This window comes from Salmo salar, chromosome 16 (genome assembly GCF_965601325.2).
Source record: "Salmo salar chromosome 16, fSalSal1, whole genome shotgun sequence".
NCBI lineage: Eukaryota > Metazoa > Chordata > Actinopteri > Salmoniformes > Salmonidae > Salmo > Salmo salar.
The window spans coordinates 83,976,333-83,993,675 of record NC_138306.1 but is presented as its reverse complement, the minus strand read 5'-3'; the positions used below and the strand labels follow the sequence as shown (position 1 = coordinate 83,993,675).

The 17,343-nt window shown below is 44.4% G+C and overlaps 2 protein-coding genes across 8 annotated transcripts in view; both read left to right on the top strand.

Moving 5' to 3' along the window:
- Positions 1 to 1,524: 1,524 nt before the first annotated feature.
- On the top strand, positions 1,525 to 10,923 carry LOC106575848 (aspartyl aminopeptidase). Of its 2 annotated transcripts, none has more exons than XM_082963064.1 (15): positions 1,525 to 1,674; positions 2,032 to 2,122; positions 2,568 to 2,656; positions 2,793 to 2,906; positions 3,144 to 3,269; positions 3,443 to 3,567; positions 3,847 to 3,931; positions 5,661 to 5,768; positions 5,853 to 5,930; positions 6,193 to 6,276; positions 7,579 to 7,739; positions 8,445 to 8,484; positions 8,713 to 8,814; positions 10,089 to 10,256; positions 10,680 to 10,923. In XM_082963064.1, exons 1-15 carry the CDS (start codon positions 1,669 to 1,671, stop codon positions 10,728 to 10,730), a joined length of 1,428 nt encoding a protein of 475 aa, XP_082819190.1. In that variant the 5' UTR covers positions 1,525 to 1,668; the 3' UTR covers positions 10,731 to 10,923. The 2 variants fall into 2 exon arrangements, with proteins under 2 accessions (XP_082819190.1, XP_082819192.1); XM_082963066.1 differs by lacking the exon at positions 1,525 to 1,674 and adding an exon at positions 1,706 to 1,777.
- Positions 10,924 to 12,132: 1,209 nt separating this feature from the next.
- ptprnb (protein tyrosine phosphatase receptor type Nb) overlaps positions 12,133 to 17,343 on the top strand; it is a 40,154-nt gene continuing 34,943 nt past the window's right edge. For 5 of the 6 annotated variants that reach the window (XR_014380782.1, XM_082962339.1, XM_082962337.1 and 2 more), the window contains exon 1: positions 12,133 to 12,427. Coding sequence is in view for 5 of the 6 variants with exons in the window: in XM_082962339.1 (XP_082818465.1) it covers positions 12,352 to 12,427 (76 nt within the window). In the remaining variant the exon portion in view is untranslated. 6 annotated transcript variants of the gene reach the window in all.

Below are 17,343 nucleotides of genomic sequence, written 5' to 3'. Positions count from 1 at the left end.
TAGGCTCGAGCGATGTTTCTGTAGGCTACTGCGATGGCAGAGTTTGCAAAACAAATCCCCTCCCAATTGAAACAAATAATAATCATGATATCATTCTGCCAGGTAGGCATATTTTGTAGTTAACATTTAATTGAGAATGTTAGTGGGAAAGCCTTTCTATCTACTCATAAGACAGTTGCAGTATCATTAGTAGTTTATCGCTAACTGACTACACAAAGTGATAAACGCCCGCGCACGCACACAAATACCCATGCTGTTGCTTCTTCAGAAAGCTGTATAATACACTATTGTTTTTTAAACATTCAATTATTGTAACATTATTTGTCTGCCTGTTGAGGGTGACAGTTTGGTGCTCATCTTTCTGCTTCCACGCAATATAGTCCAGTGGATAAATTAAATAATTGTACAATTTTATAATACAAGTATCAAACTTGGTACACTAATACTTCCTTTAAGGACTATTTTAAAGATTGGAGGCAGTCTGGGAAGCCTGTCAATCAACCAGGACTGATATTTTAATAAAATGGCTGACATCTGGATTTCCTGTTAGAAGAAAATAGGGTATAGAAACAGAGTCGCACACTCCATACGTATAACCTCCCAGTAATTTATTGAGTAGTTAACACCAACTTTTCAGCATCACTGTGCCTTCTTCAGGATAAAATAGGGTAAAATCATTCCAAACAATATACAAATTGCTAATGTTATCTACCCACTAAATAAATCCCACAGGTAATATAGAAAGTAATTCTGATCATAAAGTACTCTTAAGAGTTCGCCAAATTTCAGTTTGTGACAAAACAAGCAAGTATAGTGCAAAGAATCATTGTACCATCTGAACCGCTATTAAATATATTTTCCATAACCAAACATATTGTATTTACAGCTGTTTGAAGCTGGTGTACAAAACCGAAAGTAAAAGACGTAACAACTAAATTTAAGAATGGGAAGCATAGAAATAGCTCACATAGAACAGATCTGCCGCATCTTTGACTTGCTTTCAATGAGAATGACAGATCATTTCTATGTGAATTAGGTCTGGTCCTCCCAAACGTTACATATTGCATGTTTAATAGGGGTCATTTTGAGGTCCTTTTGACCACAGCTAGGTAATGTCTAAATAAGTAATTTTGGTTATTAACTGATTTTGTCCATTAGTCCCCTGGTGGTAATTTCCAATATGGCCACCAACCAGCTGCATGCATGGGGAGATATTGGACTAGATTCACATGACGATATCTCCATAAATAATTGATACATACAGCCCATTGATGGTTTAAAATGTTTGAGGGGTCTGGAAACACAATAAAATGGCGCAGAAATGCCATATATATGTATTCTTTAAACTTTTTGTAGAGAAGTGGGGAAAACTGATCCCTGGTTGACTGTCATGCTTCCCAAACTGCCTCCAATCTTTAAAATGTTCCTTAAGGTGTCTAGTATTAGTGGGCCAAGTTTGATGCTTGGAACGATCATGTGTATAATGTATTTGGTTCTTATCCACTGTTTGTTTCACTTTCACCTCCAGGCCAGCAGAGGGCAATACCACGTTCCCCTCCCCTCAAATTACCCATTGTTAGTTTCTACATCGGTGGTCTTTATCAAATCTGTCAGATTTCTCGGGTGCTGTACACCGGGTACAGAGTTTAAAAGTCTAGTTAAACATTTATGCAGGTAAGCGCCATAAATTATGATTTTGCAGTCGGGTTATTAAGAGGTGTAGCTAGCTCAGAGCGTACTGATTTGACTTTTAGAAGCTGCGTTTGCTGTGTCTAAGGTTTACATTGCAATGTGTTGGCTAGCTAACGTAGCTAATTTAGCTAGCCAGTATTAGCCTGCTGTCTAATTCTTCACTCAGCTAAACGTGTATTCTGTTTTTGGACTAGCCACACAGTCGTTTGTCATGTTATGACACTGCTTCTTGCTAAATTGTATTTTGCTTGCTGTTCAGCAATATCTCTTTCTGTTTTGCTTCCCAATGCAATGCTGTGTCAGTCATGGCATGTAACGTTATCCTTCTGCTTTCACTAGTCACTGATCATGAAAAGTTCAAAGGAAGCTGTGCAGACTGCTGCCAAGGAGTTCCTCCAGTTCGTGAACAAAGGAGTGTCTCCATACCACGGTAAGAACCCCAATCATTCTAGGACTGGTAGTTTGATGGTTAAAGAAATGGTGTCCGTGCTACAGGTTCAGAACAATGGCAATATAATATTTAGTAGGCATGTAGCTGTCAAGAGCATGTAACCAAATGCAGTGGGAGACTATTCCAACCTAACTTGAATGGACCTTGATCTTTAAATAAGATAGATATCTTGCAGGCGGATGTCCTCTTTCTGAGCCTGTACTGATGCCAGTTTTGTTGTGCAGCTAACCTTTGCACTCTGATCCATGTACAGTCCGTTCACACTATCCTTGGCCTAGATCCCTCCTGAGCTGTCTTAAAGCCACCCTCTTATCAGACATTTAATTCATATGTCCCCTGGTTGCACAGGTTGTAACTCATAAAAGGAACGAGGTGGCTTGAAGTGAATGTCCTGCTCTTTTCACTCTGTCCTATGTGTGAGCAGTGGTTGAGGAGTGTAAGTCTCGTCTGCTGGGGGTTGGCTTCACTGAGCTGAAGGAGACTGAGCAGTGGAACATCAAGCCTGCCAGTAAGGTCAGTCAGTACATGGAGGTTCCAGTCCCACACTGATCTACACAGCTTTATAGGGCTTCATCATATAGGGATCAAATAATATTTTCCTGTCAAACTGTGTTTGATTGAGAACTAACTACTCCTCTTCTCTCAACAGTACTTTGTGACCCGTAACTACTCCTCCATCATCGCTTTTGCTGTGGGCGGACATTTCCAGCCAGGCAATGGCTTCACTATGATTGGAGCACACACAGACAGCCCCTGTCTGAGGGTAAGGATGAAATTCTACACTGGGCAAAGAACTGAGCTGTGTTTGTTAGGGACAAAATGTTTTGAAACTGTCAGGTAATGTCTGAAATATTTTAGTTTTCTGTTGCCAAACGACTTACTACAGTGTACCCTACTGAACACGACCCAGGGCTAACACCGCCAACCACTGGGGATAGTATGTCATACTTGTATTTGGTCGCTAACTTGACACCCTTCTCTCTCTGTGTGGTTGATTCAGATTAAGCCACGGTCCAAGAAGACCAAACAGGGCTGTCTGCAGGTCGGGGTGGAGTGCTACGGAGGAGGAATCTGGAACACCTGGTTCGACCGTGATCTGACCATCGCCGGTCGTGTTATGGTCAAGGTATGGCAATGTAACCCTACCGATCTAACCCTTCATTCACCGGTGAAACATTAAGGTTGGCCCATTCTTTGGTTTCTGAACTTGTACTGAACTATGTGTTGAAGTGTGTCTGGAGAATGGCAGTGTTTTCTTTGAGGACCTTACGTGGGAGTTGTTGTGTTGTTGTGGTGCAGACTGGAGATAAGCTGGTCCATCGTCTGGTTCACGTGCCCCGGCCGATCATGAGGATCCCCCACCTGGCCATCCACCTCCAGAGGGACATCAACGACTCCTTCGGCCCCAACAAGGAGAACCACCTGTAAGTCCCGGATTGCATCTCAACAGTCTTAACTGGCTCCCTCTCCTTGCCACCTCTCCTTGCCGCCTCTCCTCCATCTACTGATCTGACGACAGGACAGGTGAAGGCAGTATGGCAGGAATTTGCTTTCACCTGTTCTGTTCTTTCAGTGCAGTTGAAGGGGAGGAGACCAGGAGCGGAGGCTGCTTGAGACTATTGAGATACACCCCTCATGGGAACCAGGAGAACAAACATGAATTGGACAGAGAAATAAGCGTTTAGTTACTGTGTGTGTGACAGAGTGCCCATCCTAGCCACTGCTGTCCAGGAGGAGTTGGAGACTGGCTGCTGTTCCACTGGGGATGCCTGCGACGCCACCACTGTTGTAAGACTCTAACTATCCATATCTCTCACTGTACAGTATGGCCAAAAGTTTTGAGAATGACACAAATATTAATTTCCACAAAGTTTGCTGCTTCAGTGTCTTTAGATATTTTTGTCAGATGTTACTACGGAATACTGAAGTATAATTACAAGCATTTCATAAGTGTCAAAGGCTTTTATTGACAATTACATGAAGTTGATGCAAAGAGTCAATATTTTCAGTGTTGACCCTTCTTTTTTTCAAGACCTCTGCAATCCGCCCTGGCATGCTGTCAATTAACTTCTGGGCCACATCCTGACTGATGGCAGCCCATTCTTGCATAATCAATGCTTGGAGTTTGTCAGAATTTGTAGGTTTTTGTTTGTCCAACCGCCTCTTGATGATTGACCACAAGTTCTCAATGGGATTAAGGTCTGGGGAGTTTCCTGGCCATGGACCCAAAATATCGATGTTTTGTTCCTCGAGCCACTTAGTTATCACTTTTGCCTTATGGCAAGGTGCTCCATCATGCTGGAAAAGGCATTGTTCGTCACCAAACTGTTCCTGGATGGTTGGGAGAAGTTGCTCTCGGAGGATGTGTTGGTACCATTCTTTATTCATGGCTGTGTTCTTAGGCAAAATTGGGAGTGAGCACACTCCCTTGGCTGAGAAGCAACCCCACACATGAATGGTCTCAGGATGCTTTACTGTTGGCATGACACAGGACCGATGGTAGCGCTCACCTTGTCTTCTCCGGACAAGCTTTTTTCCGGATGCCCCAAACAATCGGAAAGGGGATTCATCAGAGAAAATGACTTTATCCCAGTCCTCAGCAGTCCAATCCATGTACCTTTTGCAGAATATCAGTCTGTCCCTGATGTTTTTCCTGGAGAGAAGTGGCTTCTTTGCGGCCCTTCTTGACACCAGGCCATCCTCCAAAAGTCTTTGCCTCACTGTGCGTGCAGATGAACTCGCACCTGCAGGCTGCCATTCCTGAGCAAGTTCTGTACTGGTGGTGCCCCGATCCCGCAGCTGAATCAACTTTAGGAGACGGTCCTGGCGCTTGCTGGACTTTCTTGGGCGCCCTGAAGACTTCTTCACAATAATTGAACCGCTCTCCTTGAAGTCCGATAAATGGTTGATTTAGGTGCAATCTTACTGGCAGCAATATCCTTGCCTGTGAAGCCCTTTTTGTGCAAAGCAATGATGATGACATGTGTTTCCTTGCAGGTAACCATGGTTGACAGAGGAAGAACAATGATTCCAAGCACCACCCTCCTTTTGAAGCTTCCAGTCTGTTATTCGAACTCAATCAGCATGACAGAGTGATCTCCAGCCTTGTCCTTGTCAACCCTCACACCTGTGTTAACGAGAGAATCACTGACATGATGTCAGCTGGTCCTTTTGTGGCAGGGCTGAAATGCAGTGGAAATGTTTTTGGGGGATTCAGTTCATTTGCGTGGCAAAGAGGGACTTTGAAATTAATTGCAATTCATCTGATCACTCTTCATAACATTCTGGAGTATATGCAAATTGCCATCATACAAACTGAGGCAGCAGACTGTGAAAATGTATATTTGTCGTCATTCTCAACTTTTGGCCACGACTGTACACTCTACAGTACTAGATACCAGTTATACACAGTCCAGTGTACCCCGCACGCACACACCTAATCAATCACTTGCCTTACTCAACTTCAGTAGGCCTTCAGTACGTTTCTCCATCTCTCCCCTCTCTCTCACTCGTCCAGGCAGAGAAGCACCACCCGACCCTGGTCAAGGTGCTGTGTTCAGAGCTGGACGTTCAGCCTGAGGCCCTGCTGGACTTTGAGCTGTGTCTGGCTGACACTCAGCCAGGGGTGAGTCTCGTCTCCTCAACACCTCCTCCCCCTCTGTTGAATGACATCGATAACAGATTACTGACGTGTGTGTTTGCTGTGTAGGCAATTGGAGGTGTGTTTGAAGAGTTCATCTACTCCCCCCGTCTGGACAACCTCCACAGCTGCTACTGTGCCCTACAGGTGAGTCTCCTCTCTCCTCTGTTCCAACTCAACACTCCACCTCCAGACACTAACAACAGGTCTCCTTCTCAAACTACATAAAGATCTGAGAGTAGGAACCTCACATCTTTTCCTCCAGCGTGTTTGAGGGGGACGAGAGGAATCGGAACATGACTACCACCATAATGTGAACGTCCTCTTTAACCTTACCATTCATTCTACTTCCTCTTTAACCTTAACCTTCATTCCCCTAACCTTTACCCTCTTTTCCTCTGTCCACTAGGCTCTGATGGACTCCTGCATCTCTGGAGACTCTTTGGCCACAGACCCCAACATCAGGATGGTGACTCTGTTTGACAATGAAGAGGTCAGTACCCCAGTCCTGTGTTGGCTAAATTCCTTCTGTGTAGAGCTTCTCCTTATCACTGGCCTATAGCTAGGAACTATAACTAGAGCCCAGAGTTGTCTGGTGGTCAGGAAAACCCCCTGGGAACATATTCACAAAGTATCTCTAAGGAGTGCTGATATAGGATCAGGTTCACCCTCTAATTGTAATTTAAAAGGTACAACTGATCATAGATCAGCACTCCTACTCTGAGATGTTTTGTCAATATGGGCCCTGACCCTCTGTATATCTAACCCAGGGCTCTCCGACCCTGTTTCTGGAGAGATGCCATCCTGTAGGTTTAGACTCCAACCCTGTTCCTGGAGAGATACCCTCCTGTAGGTTTATACTCCAACCCTGTTCCTGGAGAGAGACCCTCCTGTAGGTTTATACTCCAACCCTGTTCCTGGAGAGAGACCCTCCTGTAGGTTTATACTCCAACCCTGTTCCTGGAGAGATACCCTCCTGTAGGTTTATACTCCAACCCTGTTCCTGGAGAGATACCATCCTGTTGGTTTATACTCCAACCCTGTTCCTGGAGAGAGACCCTCCTGTAGGTTTATACTCCAACCCTGTTCCTGGAGAGATACCATCCTGTAGGTTTATACTCCAACCCTGTTCCTGGAGAGATACCATCCTGTAGGTTTATACTCCAACCCTGTTCCTGGAGAGATACCATCCTGTAGGTTTATACTCCAACCCTGTTCCTGGAGAGATACCATCCTGTAGGTTTATACTCCAACCCTGTTCCTGGAGAGATACCATCCTGTAGGTTTATACTCCAACCCTGTTCCTGGAGAGATACCATCCTGTAGGTTTATACTCCAACCCTGTTCCTGGAGAGATACCATCCTGTAGGTTTATACTCCAACCCTGTTCCTGGAGACAGACCCTCCTGTAGGTTTATACTCCAACCCTGTTCCTGGAGAGATACCCTCCTGTAGGTTTATACTCCAACCCTGTTCCTGGAGAGATACCCTCCTGTAGGTTTATACTCCAACCCTGTTCCTGGAGAGATACCATCCTGTAGGTTTATACTCCAACCCTGTTCCTGGAGACAGACCCTCCTGTAGGTTTATACTCCAACCCTGTTCCTGGAGACAGACCCTCCTGTAGGTTTTCACTTCAACTCCAGTTGTAGAATAACTGATTTAGCCTATCACCCAGCTAATTATTAGAATCAGGTGCTCTAAATTAGGGTTGGAGTATAAACCTACAGGAGGGAACAAGGTTAGAGCTCTCCAAACCATCTGGTGTGCTAACACTTCCCCCTGTGGCCTGTAGGTGGGGTCAGAGAGCGCCCAGGGGGCGGCGTCCAACCTGACAGAGCTGATCCTGAGTCGTCTGTCCTCCTCCCCCACCAACCTCACAGCCTTCCAGCAGGCGGTGCCACGCTCCTTCATGATCAGCGCCGACATGGCCCACGCCCTGCACCCCAACTACCAGTCAGTACCATACAGTAACCTGTCAATCACTCTGTCTCTATAGTAACACTCCAACTACCAGTCAGTTTACCCCTACTCCCTATAGAAACACCATACTGTTAATCACTCTGTCTCTATAGTAACACTCCAACTACCAGTCAGTTTACCCCTAGTCCCTATAGAAACACCATACTGTTAATCACTCTGTCTCTATAGTAACACTCCAACTACCAGTCAGTTTACCCCTAGTCCCTATAGAAACACCATACTGTTAATCACTCTGTCTCTATAGTAACACTCCAACTACCAGTCAGTTTACCCCTACTCCCTATAGAAACACCACACTGTTAATCACTCTGTGGTTGCATCTCAATTCTCACAATTTTCCCAAAGTGTCTACTTCCTGCCATGGATTTAATGGTGGAACCTCCCTCCAGCCCATTATTACACCAATCAAATGTTTTTAGGTCCATGATAGAAAGTGTGCCAGTGCAGTCAGGTTCTAGAACAACATCCCAACTAGCAATCAGGTTCTAGAACAACATCCCAACTACCAGTCAGTGTACAGTATGCCTGGGGATTAATAGTCTCATGTATATCATATTAGATATATAATTAACTGCTGTTGTAATGTTTTTGTTGTTGTTGTGCCGGCTGGGACCAGAAGACAGTTTGAAAGATGTTTGCTGTGTTTATAGTTTTAATCGACTTTCATTTTCACCCTAGGGAGAAGCATGATGACAACCACAGACCAGCCTTCCACAAGGTACAGAGCTCAAATTACCCCCTCAGCAATACACTGAAAACCCCCATTAGAACTGGTGGACATATTGTTGGAATCTTCTACAAAGAATGTCTACAATTAGATTTAGGTCAAATGGTCCTGTGTGTAATATTTGTGGCAGACATGCTATACAATTATTTCTGTATGTTTTCTATACAAATATCTGAAGTCCTAGTCGGTGTGGTTGTCTGAATGTCCTCTCTCTCTCAGGGTCCTGTAGTTAAATTCAACAGTAACCAGCGCTATGCCACTACGGCTGTGACAGCCTCCATCTTGAGAGAGATCGCCAGTCGTGTTGGTGTGCCTCTTCAGGTAATTGGCGTGTGCGCGCGTGTGATTTTTGTTCATACACGCTTGTTTCTCTGTGTGCTTTGTGGACTGCGTGGGTTTGTGATCTTGTTTCTTAAATCCACTCTGCAAGGAGCACATCTTCTAGCAAAGTAGTGCTGAGGTGAAGAATATCATAAGGTGAATCCACCAATTTGTAAGTCGCTCTGGATAAGAGCGTCTGCTAAATGACTTAAATGTAAATGTAAGAAAGTGTAGTGGTGATTTAAACCAAGCCTTAGTGTAGTGGGGATTTAAACCAAGCCTTAGTGTAGTGGGGATTTAAACCAAGCCTTAGTGTAGTGGGGATTTAAACCAGAAGCCTTAGTGTAGTGGGGATTTAAACCAGAAGCCTTAGTGTAGTGGGGATTTTAAACCAGAAGCCTTAGTGTAGTGGGGATTTAAACCAGAAGCCTTAGTGTAGTGGGGATTTAAACCAGAAGCCTTAGTGTAGTGGGGATTTAAACCAGAAGCCTTAGTGCAGTGGGGATTTAAACCAGAAGCCTTAGTGTAGTGGGGATTTAAACCAGAAGCCTTAGTGCAGGGGGATTTAAACCAGAAGCCTTAGTGCAGTGGGGATTTAAACCAGAAGCCTTAGTGCAGTGGGGATTTAAACCAGAAGCCTTAGTGTAGTGGGGATTTAAACCAGAAGCCTTAGTGTAGTGGGGATTTAAACCAGAAGCCTTAGTGTAGTGGGGATTTAAACCAGAAGCCTTAGTGTAGTGGGGATTTAAACCAGAAGCCTTAGTGCAGTGGGGATTTAAACCAGAAGCCTTAGTGTAGTGGGGATTTAAACCAGAAGCCTTAGTGCAGTGGGGATTTAAACCAAGCTTATGGGAGAGGGAGACTGAAATCGAGAGCCTCTTAAGAGTAGATGATGAAGGATGTTCAGCTCCCACAAGGACACTTTATTCACCTTAGTGTCTGGTGAAACTATGGCTCTGGTCCATTTCCCTCCCTGGAGTGTGCACTCATTCACCCCCATGTGGACTCAGAAGGAATGGACTGGTGTAAAACCAGATTTAAATAGCAGAGATGCAGGAACGACACTTCCAGTTCTGACACATGTTGAGTTTCCCCACACAGCTGACATCCAATTTATGCCTGAGTGATTAATGAGCATCCATGGCACATGGAAATATAATCAATAAAACTGAATGCAACAGTACATTTGTGTATTGTTTCCACAGATGCTTCAACTGTACCTAGTAAGCATGAGTTAATTCATTACCCTCCTGACCCTGTTTCTGTGGCCCCAGGATGTGATGGTGCGTAACGACAGCCCCTGTGGGACCACCATCGGCCCCATCCTGTCTTCCCGCCTGGGGATCCCCGTGCTGGACATCGGTGCCCCCCAGCTCGCCATGCACTCCATCAGGGAGATGTGCTGCACCTCTGGAGTGCTCCAGTCTACCAACCTATTCAAGGTACTGGACCCTGTACTAACCCACTCCATTTCAAATCAGGAAGTACACTAAAATACAATTCCCTTGAATGCTTGTCAAGTAGGAAAATGTGGCTTTGGAATGACCCCCAAACCCTGACCCACTCCATCACCCTGATACCCTTTTCATTCTGCTGTTTCTCTGAACCAAACTGAGCCAAGCGGTTCTGCCTGGCCTGGGTGCGCATCTACTGTAGTTGCTGGGCAATGTGGAAGGAAGATATCAGAGCCAGCACTGTGTGGTTGGGAACAGCACGATAGTGTGAAAGTGGTATCAGACAGTCGTCTCATGGGTCTAATTGTGTTGTAATCTGACCAGACATAGTGAACCATAATGTCTCACTATGTTGGTGTGTGATGATGATGATGATGAGGGGCTGATATGTCTTCCATCTGTTCTTACCAGGGCTTCTTTGAGCTCTTCCCCACTGTGAGAGACATGGTGACTGTGGACTAGCCTGGGGAAAGGACAACATGGACAGAAGGACAGATGTCCTCCTCTGGGTCCCTCTACACAGTGTTATTTCTATACTCACATGACACAGTGCCACAGCAGAACTTTTTGCACACATTCAGAGGCAAGGAAAGATCCTTCAAATGATGTTTCTGATGAACTGAAATGGTTTATAAAATAATATCTTTAATCTACACATCCTCTTTCCTTCCCTTGTTTTTGCTGACTCATTCTAATACGAAAGACACTGACTAATTCGTAGAGGTCATAGGATATAGAGCATACATTTGTCTATATGCTCACAGAGATCCACACACACAACCCAAAAGGCTGGAAGCAATGGGCACCGCAGCGCCCCTGGACCAATTATAGGGGGTTAAGTAACTTGCTTAAAGGCACAATGGCAGATGATGCATTTCCGCACTAGATTTTCCCGTCTTGAGTTGGGATTCGAACCAGCAACCCTCTGGTTGAGGCCTGCTTCTCTAACCGCTGCCTCTTATGTTGCACTGGATCTCCAATTCAAAGAAAGTGTTTGGCCCACAGTCCATAGCAAGTCTAGTACCAGTGGTGAAACAACATACAATGTTGACAAATATACTGGACAAAAATCTAAACGCAACAATTTTACTGAGATACAGTTCATATAAGGAAATCAGTCAATTGAAGTACATTCATTAGGCCCTAATCTATGGATTTCACATTACTGGGTGCAGCCATGGGTGGGCCTAGGAGGGCATAGGCCCACCTACTTGGGAGCCAGGCCCAGCCAATCAGAATGAGTTTTTCCCCACCAAAGGGGTTTATTTCAGACAGAAATACTCCTCAGTTTCATCAGCTGTCCGGTCCTGGGCTGGCGTGGTTACACGAGGTTGGAAGCAGTTTCTGGTAGAGAAATGAACATTCAGTTCTCTGGCAACAGCTCTGTTGGACATTACTGCAGTCAGCACGCCAATTACACACTCCCTCAACTTGAGACATCTGTGACATTGTGTTGTGTGACAAAACTGCACATTTTAGAGTGGCCTTTTATTGTCCCCAGCACAGGGTGCACCTGTGTAATGATCATGCTGTTTAATCAGCTTCTTAATCCATCCACCTGACAGGTGTGGTATATCATCTTGGCAAAGGAGAAATGATCACTAACAGGGATGTAAACAAATATGTGCACAATTTGAGAGAAATAAGCTTTTTGTGAGTATGGAACATTTCTGGGATATTTTATTTCAGCAGATGAAACATGGGACAAACACTTTACATGTTGCATTTATATTTTTTCTTCAGTATAATTAGAGGAACTGAGGACTACATGGTAAGAATTACTTGAACTTTGTTCATTTTGCCCAGTGGGCTATGACGCAATGGTGGATCTCCCAAAGGTGAACCAGCCATGCAGAAAGACTAACCCCTTCCGCTCCTGATCCGAAGCAGCGCGCATCCCGGGATTTACACATTTCTCGCAACACTTGCTGTCGCACTCAGTTGGTGCACTTCTGCTGCCGAAAATCCACGTCCTTTGGAGTCGGAGTGGATGTGCGGCATTAGAAAGTCTCTTCGATAGTTGTCACGGATCATGAGGGTTTAAAACGCACCGCTGAACAGCTCTGTCTGTCTTGGGGAAACCATGGGATCTCAGCGGCTATGGAGCGTGTTATGTGTGATGACGGTGTGCTATCAGACGGGGATGTCAAGCAGATACGGTAAGGGAGAAAATGAACTGAGTCACTCAGAGGCAGGTAACAGGTCTACATACACAGCCATTTAGAAATCTCAGCCAAGGCAATAGCGTACAGTGAGTAAATCAATGCAATATATTGACGGGGTCTATGAGCCATATTCTGCTACTTCAAACTGGATTTGCCAGAATAGCAACTAAGAATATAGCCACATATGCTCAATTATTTTAGTATCATTCACCATACTGTTTTGCTTTTCTGTGCATTGTAGCAGGCAATACTAGTATAGTGTTCTAAACATAACGTGCATTTACTTATACATAACACATGTTAAGAAATTGAGAGATTCAGATGTGATTCAACATTTCTGGATGTCAGTTATGTTTGTTTAGGCTATTGGAGGCTATTTATGTAGGCTAAATATGAAATTGCGTCACAACACACTTGGTTTGAATAGTGACTTGGGGCTATAGACTTCTGCTTGGATTGAATGATGGGTTTGCGAAAACAGCGTCAGATAGGCATGATTCATCATAGCTCTTCTCCGCAATAATAGTGGATGAAGGACCAGTAATAGCCTGCTGTGCCCCACGCCTTGGCTCGGCGCGCTCAATAAAAAGAAAACTGCGAGGGAGAGCGCTTCTTCACGTCATTCAGAAGTCAGAAGATTAGGGTTATGTTTTTGTGTCGGCTACGCGTCTGGTGTTTTTGCTTTTTGTAGATGACGATGTCATTTTGATTTGTGTAAAATGACCTGCGCTAAGTTTAAACAACAATGTGAGCACAATGTATGGGGCGGCAGGTAGCCTAGTGGTTAGAGCGTTGGGCCAGTAACCGAAAGGCTGCTGGATCGAATCCCCGAGCTGACATTGTAAATAAGATTTTGTTCTTAACTGACTTGCCTAGTTAAATAAAGGATAAAAAAATGTTATGAAATTGAATGACAACAACCACTGTCATTATAGGTTTACAAAGGCCCGTTCTGTAATACTGCGATTACAACCACCCACTGACCTCGCGCCCTCCAGGCTGGTTAGACCTCGCGCCCTCCAGGCTGGTTAGTAGTTCAATTACTAAAGTTGGATCCTGTTCTAATGTAGCCAGCCTACTGATGGCAGTTTATCAAGCTGCAGCCAATCCTACCACCTCGAACTTTACATCAATAGCGCACTGTCCATGGTGCTGAAATGAGCGCGCAGGCGCAATGGCATGTGCGTTGGTTATAGCCAGTCTTTTTAGAACCATGGACAGACGGCAAACAGACTGATGGTTCGCTTGGTTTCGGTGTCGATGGCCGCTTGATATTTCGGTGATGTAGGGCAGGCTAAACCTGTGCTGTGGAGGCAGACAGGCAGGCACACACACTGCCTGTCCACTGACCTTAACTCCGTTCTGGTGAGACGTCGACCTGACTACTGTTAGTTCATCACACTAGGGGAAAAGGTATTGCTTTGCCTCCTTCATTTCCAGCTGTGTCAATCTAAGGAGAATTATACCATATCTAACTGGCTATGACTGCCTTCCTTTTGACATGCAGGTTTGTGAAGTTAGCAGAAGTGAAACATTTACATTTACATTTACATTTAAGTCATTTAGCAGACGCTCTTATCCAGAGCGACTTACAAATTGGTGCATTCACCTTATAATATCCAGTGGAACAACCACTTTACAATAGTGCATCTGAAACAGTAGGCCTAGGCCTAACATTGTGCAGGTAACTAATAAACCAATAGTAGCGTACTACTGTGTGTTCTATACCCCCCTCCCCCCATCGGTGTGACTCACCACGAGGACTGTCGTCAGAACCTGAAGGATCCTTCATTCATATGGCTTCACCCCATGTGAATAAACAGGAATGAGTGAGAACTGCATACATTCTAATGTAGTTGGAGATTTTGTTGGATGACCAGACCAATTTACTGAGCATGTTTAAGGCACAATACTAACAAAGCTGAAGAGGCATATACACGTGTATGTATCAAGTATAACTCACCTATTCTGATGGTTATGAATCACATAACAATAGTCTTTAAATCCAGTGGTACTGATGGTTATGACTCACATAACGATAGTCTTTAAATCCGGTGGTACTGATGGTTATGAATCACATAACAATAGTCTTTAAATCCGGTGGTACTGATGGTTATGAATCACATAACAATAGTCTTTAAATCCGGTGGTACTGATGGTTATGAATCACAATATGATAGTCTTTAAATCCAGTGGTTCTGATGGTTATGAATCACAATATGATAGTCTTTAAATCCGGTGGTACTGATGGTTATGAATCACAATATGATAGTCTTTAAATCCGGTGGTACTGATGGTTATGAATATGATACTTGTTAGATCTGGTGGGGTGTTACATTTCTCAGGTTGTCAGACAGTGAGAGGTGAGACACAGGGAAATGGTGTGTGATTTCAGCCCTTAGCATCACCTGTCATGGCCATCTGTCTATATACACCTCAGAGGACAAAAACAAGTCTGTTATCTGAAGATTAAAGGGGCCATCTGCAGTTGAAACAATAACAAAGAGGCCTCCCCGCCACTGTTTCGATAAAAAGTTGAGGGATGTGGTGGCTGGAGAAATGTAACCACTCTGAAATTCTGCCCATCAATTATATACAAATGATAGTTGTAACCATGTTTTGAGGCTATACAGTGTTTGTTTACATTCACATTGGAGTAAATCAAGCTTATCATGTTGGATTCTGATGGGGTACAACATTTTCATGAGGCATTTCTAAGTTATATTCTTCAAGAATCAATGGGTACATATCATTAATGTATGAGTCCAAGAATGGATGTAGCAACTGTAGATTACCCCTTTAAATCTGTCAAATATAAGTCTGCATCCCAAATGGCACCCTATTCCCTATATAGTGCACTACTTTAGACCAGGGCCCTATTCCCTATATAGTGCACTACTTTAGACCAGGGCCCTATTCCCTATATAGTGCACTACTTTTGACCAGGGCCCATAGGGAACAGGGTACCATTTGATATTCAGACTCTTATCTGAAGCTATAAAAGAGAACTCAAATGGACTCAAAGCCTCACCAGACTCACCATTATTCAACTCAACATGCTGTGTCTGTCCTCACTCTATCCCTGTACTTATAGCCCATTATTTTATTCTCATTTCAGATATGATTGTAGTTGCAGTAACACTTTAAAAATAGCCCTTGTGTTGTAGAGTGCTCCCCCACTTCCTCTGTCCAGGCCCTGACTCCCAGTGGTACAGATCTGCTATCTTAATTTGATCACTCTGTTGTCGCAGAGATATCCTGCAAATTGTAGTGTATTCAAGGTTTTAAAAGGCTTCTAAAGTTGGTCATTTCCACCTGATTTGCACCAGCGAAAAATGTATCAACCCCTACAAAAATGTCCATTAATTATAATCCACATAATAATTCAAATTTCCTGTTGCTAGAGGATTATTTTCCTGCTGTGAGAAGCAGGGTCAAATTAAGGTAGCGCATCTGAAGGCTGAGAGAGAGTTTGATGGGGGGAGAGAGAGAGACTTTGAGAGGGGGAGAGAGAGAGTTTGAGGGGGAGAGAGAGAGAGAGTGAGGGGGAGAGAGTTTGAGGGAGAGAGTGAGGGGAAGAGAGAGAGTTTGAGGGGGAGAGAAAGAGAGAGCGGGAGAGTGAGGGGGAGTGAGAGTGAGGGAGAGCGTTTGAGAGGCAGAGAGAGAGAGTTTGAGGGGGAGGGGGAGAGAAAGAGAGGCAGAGAGAGTTTGAAGGGGAGAGAGAGTTTGAGGGGGGAGAGAGTGTGTTTGAGGGGGAGACAGAGAGAGAGAGAATTTGAAGAGGAGAGAGAGAGAGAGTTTGAGGGGGAGAGAGAGAGTTTGAGGGGGAGAGAGAGAGAGTTTGAAGGGGGGAGAGAGAGAGAGTTTGAAGGGGGGAGAGAGAGAGAGCGTTTGAAGGGGGGAGAGAGAGAGTGAGTTTGAGAGGGAGAAAGTGAGTTTGAGGGGGAGAGAGAGAGAGTTTGAGAGGGAGATTTATGGGAAGGGAGATGGAGGAAAACAAACTCAGATCACCGTGGAGAAAGAACAGGAAACACCCAGTCATGTGACTGAGTTTAACTCTGGGATTGAATTCATAAAAGTGTGTGTGGGGTGGAAACATCCAAGGTGATAATTATGTCCATGCTGTTTGGAACTCTTTTGTTTATGGAGCTCTGACTCATGCATGTATACAGCACAATGCAGCAAATGTTGCTATGATACAGCCCTGTGCTAATTATTGACTGCTGTAATAGCTTTTATTGACTGTTGTGGGATACACATAATCAGCCTTCAGCACATGCCTCTTCCCCAGAGATATCCTAGATTCCTGCTAAACTTGTGTTGTGTGTTACATCTCTCCCTCATATTTCTGAACAGCTGAAATAACAACAAAACAGCCCAGAGAATAACGCCACGCAGTTTGATCAAATGACTGTTGCTATGATACTTCCAACCCAGTTCACTTCACTTTATTGGTCTTATTTCACATCTTGAGTTTCTTGAGGTAGAACACAATGGACATTGCCATAGATGACATCACAAGGTCACACCAACAGAATGCAAAATAGGTGATACAACACAGTGCTGTACAACAGTCAAGAATAGGTCTAGAATACAGGGCCAAAGTATATTATCTTAGATGCAGGATACAGCTATACTCATTACTAGAACAAGAGATGTACTATGATGTAGCCCCCTGGGATTGATAGTCTGTATTTTTGTATGCGGTTGATTGATTGACATGCTCTTGCGGCTCGGGGGCAGTGCACTAGTGGTTTGTCCAGTCTGTGATGGACTCTAGCTTGGCAACAATCTCCCCTGCTACTGCTGCAGACAGACGAGAGAGGGATGGACAGAGGAAGAGAGAGAGGCGTGTGAAGAAAGGGAGGGATAGAGTGTGTATTAGTCATCATGTGGCAGATATATCCAGA

What these genes read in the sequence shown, in the direction of transcription:
- LOC106575848 (XM_082963064.1), top strand. An exon ending in ACATCAAGCCTGCCAGTAAG is followed by an intron (nt 2,657 to 2,792) that starts GTCAGTCAGTAC and finishes TTCTCTCAACAG; the next exon opens with TACTTTGTGACCCGTAACTA. An exon ending in CCTGCGACGCCACCACTGTT is followed by an intron (nt 3,932 to 5,660) that starts GTAAGACTCTAA and finishes TCACTCGTCCAG; the next exon opens with GCAGAGAAGCACCACCCGAC.